At 41.7% G+C, this 9,854-nt stretch overlaps 1 protein-coding gene across 3 annotated transcripts in view; it reads left to right on the forward strand.

Moving 5' to 3' along the window:
* Positions 1 to 9,596, forward strand: part of LOC309394171 (rho GTPase-activating protein 8-like) — a 34,829-nt gene extending 25,233 nt beyond the window's left edge. For all 3 annotated transcript variants that reach the window (XM_081957034.1, XM_081957036.1, XM_081957035.1), the window contains 4 exons: positions 2,141 to 2,218; positions 4,994 to 5,122; positions 7,289 to 7,392; positions 9,316 to 9,596. In XM_081957034.1, the coding sequence (XP_081813160.1) occupies positions 2,141 to 2,218; positions 4,994 to 5,122; positions 7,289 to 7,392; positions 9,316 to 9,513 (509 nt within the window). In that variant the 3' untranslated portion in view covers positions 9,514 to 9,596. The remainder of the gene's footprint in view (positions 1 to 2,140; positions 2,219 to 4,993; positions 5,123 to 7,288; positions 7,393 to 9,315) is intronic.
* The last annotated feature ends 258 nt before the right edge of the window (positions 9,597 to 9,854 follow it).

Below are 9,854 nucleotides of genomic sequence, written 5' to 3' on the forward strand. Positions count from 1 at the left end.
CAGTAAGAAATTTCATCAGTGGAGAAAATTCTGTTTTAATTACAAGACTTTATTATGAACAGGATAAAATTAAGGTCTCTTGAGACTTTTGTTACACCATGCTCTTCCACACTCAGTTGGTTCCAATATTCCCAGATAAGTAACACGTCAACAAAAGAATTTAAAAAACAAGGGAGGACAATGAAAAATTAGACTGAATTTGAAAATCTTGTGACTCAAATACTGAACATTTGCTGGGTAGAATGGAATGGAATAGAATAGAATAGAAAGGAATAGGAGAAGAGAAGAGAAAAGAAGAGAAGAGAAGAGAGAGGAGAGGAGAGGAGAGGAGAGGAGAGAGAAGAGAAGAGAAGAGAAGAGAAGAGAAGAGAAGAGAAGAGAAAGGAATAGAATAGAATGGAATTGGAATGGAATGGAATGGAATAGAATAGAATAGAATTCTTTATTAGCCAAGTGTGATTGGACACACAAGGGATTTGTCTTTGGTGCATAGGCTCTCAGTGTACATAAGAAAAATAAAATAGAATACATTAATCAAGAATCATAAGATAGAACACAGTGATAGTCATAGGATACTCAATAAGCAATCAAATCATACTAGAAGACTAAGTAAAACAATATAAATTGTAAAGATACAAGCAACATGGTTATAGTGGGAATACATTCATCAAGAATCAGAAGATACAACACTTAGTGATAGTCATAGGTTACTAATAAGTAATCAAATTATACTATACTAGGAAATAAAACAATATAAAATTTAAAGATACGAGCAACATTATAGTCATAAGTGGGAAGATATAGGTACTAGGAAGGAAGAGAAGAATATTAGTAATACAGTCTTTTAGTAGGTAACATGTATTCTATTAATGAAATACAATTCAGAACCTGAACAGATTTTTTTTTAAAAATGAATGATTTAATGGATGCAAAATTTGAAGACACAGTTAAACTGTGGCACTTTGAACAGAAAAATAATAAGTAAGAGCTGTGGTGGCTTCGTGGTTAGAAGGCCGTACTGCAGGCTACTTCAGCTGACTGCCTGTAGTTTGGCCGTTGTATTACAATTTAACAAATAAATCGAAGGTGTGTGGACTTCAGCTCCCTGGATTCCACACATCTTCAAGCTGCCAAGGTTGAGGAATTTTACACTCACCCATAAAGTGGTGACCAACGTTTTTCTCACTCTTTGAAAACCAACTACCAATTGTCTTTGTGAGCCTGTGGCTTCTTCCATGCTCCCAGCATCACATACAACCAGGCAAAGCAATTGAGCTGTGATGGCAAAACTGTGGCACATGTGCCAGGGGTAGCATGCAGAGCCCTCTCTGTGGGCACATGCACCATTGCCAATTGGTCTTCCTGGGTGCCAGAGCACCAGAAAACGGCCTGAAAATGACCCCAAAAAGCCAAAAATGTTTTCGGGCCATTTTCAGACCAATTTTAGGGCTGTTTTCAGACCATTCTTGCGCCATTTTGAGGCCGTTTTGGGGGGGCATTTTTGAGGCCATTTTTGGCCTGGCAAACTGCCTGAAAACAACCAAAAAACAGCCTGAAAAATGGCCCCCCAAAGGCCCGGAAACAACCCCAAAACAGTCCAAAAATGGCTCGGAATACAGCTCGGAAAAACAGCCTTAAAATGACTCAGCCCAAACCAGCCAAAAACAGGCATGCGCGCACTGGCCAGCTAGTCTTTGGGTTTCCAGCACTCCAGTGCATGCAAATTCATGTGCATGCATGCATGTTCCGGTTTGGGCACTCGGTGCAGAAAAGGTTTGCCATCACTGCAATAGAGTCGTTTTTCAGTTCTTTCCAGCTCCTAAAACAGGAGATGCAAATTGGAGCTTAGATTTCTACTGATGCTTACTGTGCTTGAGAAATGCTTTGGTTACGCAAGAAAACTAGCCTGGGATGACCACACTTTGCTTGCAGAGACTTTATAAAACACTAAACAATCGCAACGATACAGCAAAAGTAGAAAAAAAATTACTTTCAGCTGATTTCTGATGAAAAAAAATGAAACCATTTGCTAATATGAACCTGCATTGGAAAAATGACACTTCTATTCACAAGAATACTAAGTATTTAATCTGGAATGAACAATAGTGGCAAAAAGTAACTAACTCCTTCCCTCTTCAAGGGCTGAAAACGGAAGGGCTGTTTCGAAAATCAGCGGGCATCAAAAGTATTCAAGAGATTCAAAAACTTTACAATCAAGGTAAGTGGCCCTTTTATTAAGGTAAAGGTTCCCCTCGCACATATATGCTAGTCGTTCCCGACTAGGGAGCGGTGCTCATCTCTGTTTCAAAGCCGAAGAGCTAGTGCTGTCCGAAGATGTCTCCATGGTCATGTGGCCGGCATGACTAAATGCCGAAGGTGCATGGAACGCTGTTACCTTCCCACCAAAGGCAGTTCCTATTTTTCTACTTGCATTTTTACATGCTTTAGGACTGCTAGGTTGGCAGAAGCTGGGATAAGTAACAGGAACTCACTCCATTGTGCAGCACTAGGGATTCGAACCACCAAACTACCTTTCGATCGACACGCCTACCTTTCTGATCGACAAGCTCAGTGTCTTAGCCACTGAGCCACCTGAGTCCCTGGCCCTTTTATTAGCAAGAAGTAAAGACTCATTTCCATTAGTTGTTTGATTAATCACAAAACCCTTTAAAAGTGAAATACCATATTAGATAGGCGAGGAGTAAGGGCATCTGTAAATGGGTGGGAAAGTGGTCAAACGTTCAAAGAGAAAACTTTGTGCACACCTGAGCAGGTGCAGCTATGAGAGGCAACTCGCCACAACGAACTCATCACGGCCAATTTGCCACAGGATAGCTCGCCACGGCCAACTCTCCATGGGGCAATGCAAGCATTCAATTTAATGATTTTAAAAAGTTTTTAAAGTTATTTTTTGTCATTCGCATTTCAATTTGTCCCTCCTTTGGTATACACAATATTAGTGTAACTCTTGTTCTGTGGCAACTTTGCCGTAGCGAATTGGCTGTGGCGAGTTGGCCAATCGCGAGTTGGCCACAGTAAGTTGACTCTGGCGTGTTGGCTCTGTGAGCTGTCCCAGAGGAGGGGTTACAAAGTCAAGATGACATCTGCAAAGCATAAGGAAAAACGTTTCACTTTCTTAAAACTTATCCAGAGCCTCAAAAATGCAACGAAGGCTCCCAAGTTGGGCTTGTGAATATTTGGTGCTGGATTACAAAGGGAAGACCGGCAATTAAATGCTACTTCAGGCACACAATTTCTGCCCTCTTGATTCAAGCAGTCTCTCTTCCTTGATTTATTTACGTTGCTCACTGATGAACACGGGTCTTTCGATCTCTCTCATGCATGTCACTGGTCTCTCATAATAAAAGAAAATATTAGTATAGTATAGCCTTTATTGCCATTGTACATCACGTATGCAATGACATTGGTTTTAGCCTCACTGGTGCAATCTATGACAAAAAATATAAACAACATAAATAGTATAAAGAATAATCCCTATGCAAGTAATTAGGAAACAGAAAGAAAATCTAGTCATATGTTTCCGCATGTGCGTGGAGTGATTGTCATTGTGTTTAATAGTATATCTAATATATTATTAGATATAATGAATCATATATCTAATCATATATTAGATATATGATTGATTAAACAAATGCCACCTTTTATTTTTATGAGGAAAGGATATCCTGATTCCCCCCAATTAGTTAATACATGAAAAATGCAGTTCTCAAAAATATATACTAGCAAGATACTTTTCTTTTTAATTTAACCAGTTCAAATTGGTCCCCACTCCACGCTAGATCTTTAATAGATTGGAGAGATGCCATCTTAACCTTAAATCAAGAAGGAAGAAGGTAGGACCAGCATCTAAAGCAGTTTGAACAATGAGTCGTGACCAGTTTATATTGATGGTTTCGTAACAGCTATGAAATGACAAATTGTGAATCCTGCATAACTTGATTTTCTCTAAACAGCAATATCACCTCCTCTGCTTTTTGCGTTTTTAAATAACTTTTTTTTTTTGTTAGCTGACCTCCCGCGTAATACTCCCTGCCCCAAGCTAACTGGCAGAACTAGATTTTCAAGCTTTTGCAGAAGGTTCAAGTGAGTGGGAGCCAATCTCACCTCAGGGAGCAAGATGTTCCAAAGGGCCAGGGCCATGCTGAAATTCCTTGACTGACAGAATCTGCAGCATGCTTTCTTTGCCGGTACTAGTGGGGCGGGCCTGTCCCCTAGGGGTAAAAAGGTTCATTAAGTAATCTGGATCCATGTCGTGCAGGGCTCCATATATCTATATCTACATCTATCTATCTAAATGGCTGTGTGTGTGTGTGTGTGTGTGTGTGTGTGTGTGTGTGTGTGTGTTCCAGCATAACTCTGGAACGCCTCGAGCAATTTCAACCAAACTTGGTACATAGATTACTTCGTCTCTGGAAACAAATACTGTGGGGATAAGACACCCCTACACCTCTCGGGGTGTATGTTCTGTTAGGATACAGCCTGTTGTGCCTTAAAATGGCTTCTACCGTACTGCCTTAAAACGGCTTCTACTTTACAGTTCTGTGGAGTTGCCATAGTAACAACTTCACACTACTCCACAAGGGGTCTCCCTCTGGTAAGGGGAAAAATCCAACATTACAAATTGTGGATGTTCGTGGAAGGAGGGTTGGGATGAATAAATACTTGGGGGGGGGGTTATCAGCTAGTAAGTAATAAACAACACCTGAAATTGCATTCAGGAGCAAACCAACAATGAGTGCAACTCAAGGAAGAGTAATGTAACATGGGCCACTCTAGAGGCGCCAAAGATTGTCCGTGCTGCTGCACTCTAGACCAGTTGAAGCTTCTAAAAGTTCTTCAAGGGTAGCCCCATGGGTGAGATGAATGATTGTGTGCAGGGACTCCTGACCCAGGAAAGGGTATGAAAGGTGTTTGGATTAAATCCTTTTATTTACATTTTTTTATTTGTATTCTTTGGCATTTTCTGTTGCAGGAAAATCTGTTGATTTTGATGAGTATGGCGATATTCACATCCCTGGAGTAATCCTGAAGGCTTTTCTCCGAGAACTTCCTGAACCTTTACTGACCTTCCCAATGTATGATCAGATCGTTCAAATCACAAGTGAGTCACTTTCCACAAATATATGGCTTTGACTCATCTGTACCTTCGAGTAGCAACCACATATTTTCTGAATAGCAAAACACGGTGAAGTTAGACAGTTCTCAGCGATGTAGATCTCTGCAAAGGAGATGAACATGTCGTGATGCACCCTCTCTAACTGTGTGGGCTGGAAACTTGCTTTCACCTTAATATTAAGTTTTTCAGGGTGTTTATTGCAAGCTTACATTGTATTCCTCTGAGCCAGTGGTGGGATTGAAATAATTTAACAACCGGTTCTCTGCGCTAATGATTTCTTCCAACAACCAGTTCACCAAACTACTCAGAAAGTTAACAACCGGTTCTCCCAAAATGGTGCAAACTGGTTGAGCCCCATGTGTGAAGCCTACAAGACAGTGGTGGGTTGCAGGAAGTACGTCTTGGTACGGGCGTACCAGAGCCTGCACGGAGCACCAGGTACCATTCCGGTACAGTGCTCCGGAGGGCCCACCCGAGCTCCTTACCTGTCCTTCAAAGCCTTTGGCGCTTCCGCGCATACATATGGCGTGTACAGTGCCTGCGTGATGCTCCGCCGAGCAGCTGGAGTGTTGAGGCTTGCAGAAGTGTCGCTGGCAGCTACAATGCATGCGGGCACTGCACGTGTCCATGTGGGCAACGCCGGGCCCATTCCAACCGTACTGGTTGGAACGGGATCCGGAACCCACCACTACTACAAGATTTGATTGGCCAAGACACAGACACATCTTCTGGAATTTTGAAAAGGGACGACTGAAATTGGGTTGGGTATGAGGCAGAAGTGGGTTCCTACTGGTTCGGCCAAATAGGTAGTAGTTTGGCTGGACACATGACCGTACTGGTTCTATCCTGGATGCCGCCATCTTTATGTTCTGGTCTGTATTTGCGCAGAACAATCTTCATTGAAAAAATGTATTTTGCCCCCTTTTTTAATGGTGTGTGCACGCCAGTCCAAGAGAGGTCCCAGAGATGGGCCGCTTTTCACAAAAACGGAGGCGTTTTTGCCCTTCCCCAGCCTCCAGAAGCACTCTGCAGGCTTCAGCAGGGCTGGGGGAAGGGGAAAATGCCCCTGTTTTTGCAGAAAACGGCCCATTTTCCACCTATTTTTTTGCAAAAACAGGGGCTTTTAGCCTTGGAGAGAGGGAGCGAGGGAGGGAGGGAGGGAGGGAGGGAGAGAGAGAGAGAGAGAGAGAGAGAGAGAGAGAGAGAGAGAGAGAGAGATGGGATTTGGCTAGAATACCAAAAGTGGAAAGTCCAGCTGAAGTGTCATTGTTTAGGCTACAAGTCCAGACTTAGGCAGAAGGAATTGGGTGGCTACAGAAAGGATCATTTCTAGAGGAACCGTCTGCCTTGTGGTAGGGCCTGCACCGAACGGATCTTGGCTGATTTCAGAAAAGATGAGCAGGGCTGAGACATTTAGTAATTGAAATAAATAAGAGTTTTGGAACAAAGGAGTGTCGGGGCCAAAAAAGTCGAGATGGCGACAACACCCACAACTGAAGCTCTGTTCACTTTTGCATGCTTAAGGTAAAAGTTCCCCTTGCAGATATGTGCTAGTCATTCCTGACTCTAGGGGATGGTGCTCATCTCCATTTCAAAGCCGAAGAGCCAGGACTGTCCAAAGACGCCTCCATAGTCATGTAGCTGGCATGACTAAACACCGAAGGTGCACGGAATGCTGTTACCTTCCCAACAAAGGTGGTTCCTATTTTTCTACTTGCATTTTTACGTGCTTTAGGAGCTGCTAGGTTGGCAGAAGCTGGGACAAATAACGGGAGCTCACTCTGTTATGCGGCGCTAGCAATTCGAACCACCGAACTGCTGACCTTTCTGATCGACAAGCTCAGCGTCTTAGCCACTGCGTCCCTATGCTTAATACAATATAGAAAGGAATGGAGTTTCAATCAGGCAAACGTTTGGTTTAGTAATACTGTAGGTCTTCAGATTTTGCTGATCCTGTCTTTTTCTAGCTTCATCCTCCCTACCGTTGCACCAAATATTACATGTCTATACCGTGGAGGAATCAAACTTAACATAAGGGAGCATTTACCTCATTGAATTAGGAAACAGGTTTCATCCAAGCAGGCCATTTCAGGAGGAAGATTCAGCTGGAGTTGCTGAATGAAATGGTTAATCCCTTGTCTTTTCTCATAGGTGTGGAAAGTAGCTTGCGAGTGACCAGATGCAAAGAAATTGTACACAGGCTTCCTGAGCACAATTATGTCGTGCTGAAGTTTCTGATGTGTTTTCTCCATATGGTTGGTACAAATTAAATCCCCAACTTTGTTGCTGTTGTGAAGCTTTCTCTTAACTGAGACTTCTGCTACCATACTTTCTGTATGGTGCAGTCAAAAAAGTCAAGAGATGGCTGATGCAATGGGGTGATTGACACTGCCTTGTTCTTGATGATGAGTACCCCATCCTAGCAGCCATCAGGATTTTTACCGTAACCTGCAGAAAATCTGGTACCCATAATAGTATGTAGGAATGACCTTTGGAAATAGGAAGAATAACCACAGCCTAGACAATAATCCAATAAACAAAGTTTGAGACCAAAGGAGGGATGCAGAAAGGAGGGTCTCAGAAGTCCCTCCCTAGTTTTGGGGAGAGTAAAAGTAAGGAAGGGACAAGTTAAGATTTAGTTATCATAAATTTGCAGTAAAGGCTGGTGCTTCTTTGTATTATTACCTCAAAAGGCGAACAGTTCCAGATGAAACTTTTATTCTAAGTTTATCATTACATTTGCCAATCCTCATCCATTACTACAGACTGTTTCAGTCACAGCTTGTTTTGCTACAAAGAGTAATTTATATGTGACTTTCCTTTTCTGCCATGATCCTGAGCTTCCATTGATTCCATTGTGCAGAAGCATTGGGTGGGCGAACATGCGCAAGCACACGAACGAACCGGTAGTAAAATAAATTGAAACCCACCACTGTTCAAGAGCCACCTGGGCTTTCTGTGGCTGCGAAAATCTTCACAAAGTGAACAGGACGAGGGGCTACTTAAATTGGATCCTCCTCCTCCTCCTCCTCCTCCTCCTCCTCCTCTCATTTCAGGTTTAATAAGAAGAAAGACAAGCAAAATGGAGCTTGCTCCTCCTCTGCTTTTTAAAAGTCCATCAGTATATTAGTAGAACAAAATGGAAATATATATTAACACTGTTAATCTAGCTAAGATGTGATGGAATTATATTTATGTTAATATTGTTAACTGTGGATAATTAACTAAGTAAAACGATTATTACATGAACATTGAATTGGAGGATTTATGCCACCTATAGAAAAGAGAATAACAGATGGAAAATGAAATGATGAATTTGGTTTACTTCTGAAAGGGCAAAAAATGATATTGTTCGTGTGTTATGAAAAAATCAAGTTTAAGATGGAAATATGGGAAGAAAATAATATGGCTCAAATTAGGAAGGGTATTATGATGTAAAATGAATTACGTATGTGAGAGAATGTAAAAGGGGAAAAACGCCGAACAACACTTTGTTTACAAAAAGAATTTTAAATTTGTAGCAATTTTTTTTTAAAAAAAACTTTATTTGCAAAAAAAAAGAAAAGTCCATCAGAGAGCAATTTCTTTTACTTCTTTAGGCCGTGCTTCTTACAGGTATTCCTGAATGCCTGCCCAGGAATCCAGATTGACCACCTAACTATTTCAGGTCAAAGCTTACCTCTACAATCTCCAAATTCCCATTCCCCTTCTAACAGGTTTCCTTCTACCTGTGGATAAAGAAGAAACAGAGAATTCATGCCCGTAACATCCATGCCGAAACAGACTTTTCAACATAGAATGGCTATTACAGACTTGGAGTAAACTGGAAACGTATAATTAGTTCATGCAATCACTCTCTATGTACTCTCTCTCCCACACAATTATGTATATTTATTTTATTTCTTAAGAGTTTTGGCCAGCTGCCTAAAAAGCATTAGTACAGGACAGTAGAGCCACCTGCTCCTTCGTGAGCTTCAGAATTGAAATGTCAGGGACAGACTCAAAAAAGGCTTTGGTACATTGTGTGTGCAATGTAGATTTAAAAGAAGAGCTCAGCTTCACTCGGGCAATTATGGACGTTATTTTGATTTTTTTTTTCCAAATACTTTCTGCCCAGCACCTGTACCTTGCTAGACGTGTTGTATCTTTTTCTGATTTCTATGTCTTTCTTTCTCCAGGTGTCGCAGGAAACTATTTTCAACAAAATGACCAGTTCTAATCTTGCTTGTGTTTTTGGCTTGAATTTAATCTGGCCACCCAACAGTGCTCCGTCCTTCAGCACCTTGGTGCCTATAAATCTTTTTGTGGAGTTGCTGATCGATTTCTATCCCATCATCTTCAGTTCGCGAAAGGTGCCTGGTGAACGCTTGCCTTGAGAAATCAAAAGACTGGGACTGTAAGGAACACACACACGCACCCACTCCTTCCCACACTTTTCTGGGCAAGGCAGCAGGACGAATTCCCAAAAAAATAATAATAATCAGGAGTCTAGCAGCCCCTTTTTTAATTCATGCATTTTTATTAAACAGTAGACGCTTTCATGAATTCTGGTCTTTTTTGCACTATCTGCCACCCCCTCATTTGCTTAGCTCAGCATCAGTGCTCAAACAATTCTCTTCCTTGGGGCCATCTTCCTTTGTAAGCCCTTTAAAAAGTGCATGAAATCACCAAGCCGTCTGCTTTTCATGGACATTAATGCCTGAGCTGTGAGTACTGA

Source organism: Natrix helvetica, assembly GCF_964273705.1.
Source record: "Natrix helvetica genome assembly, chromosome: 6".
NCBI lineage: Eukaryota > Metazoa > Chordata > Lepidosauria > Squamata > Natricidae > Natrix > Natrix helvetica.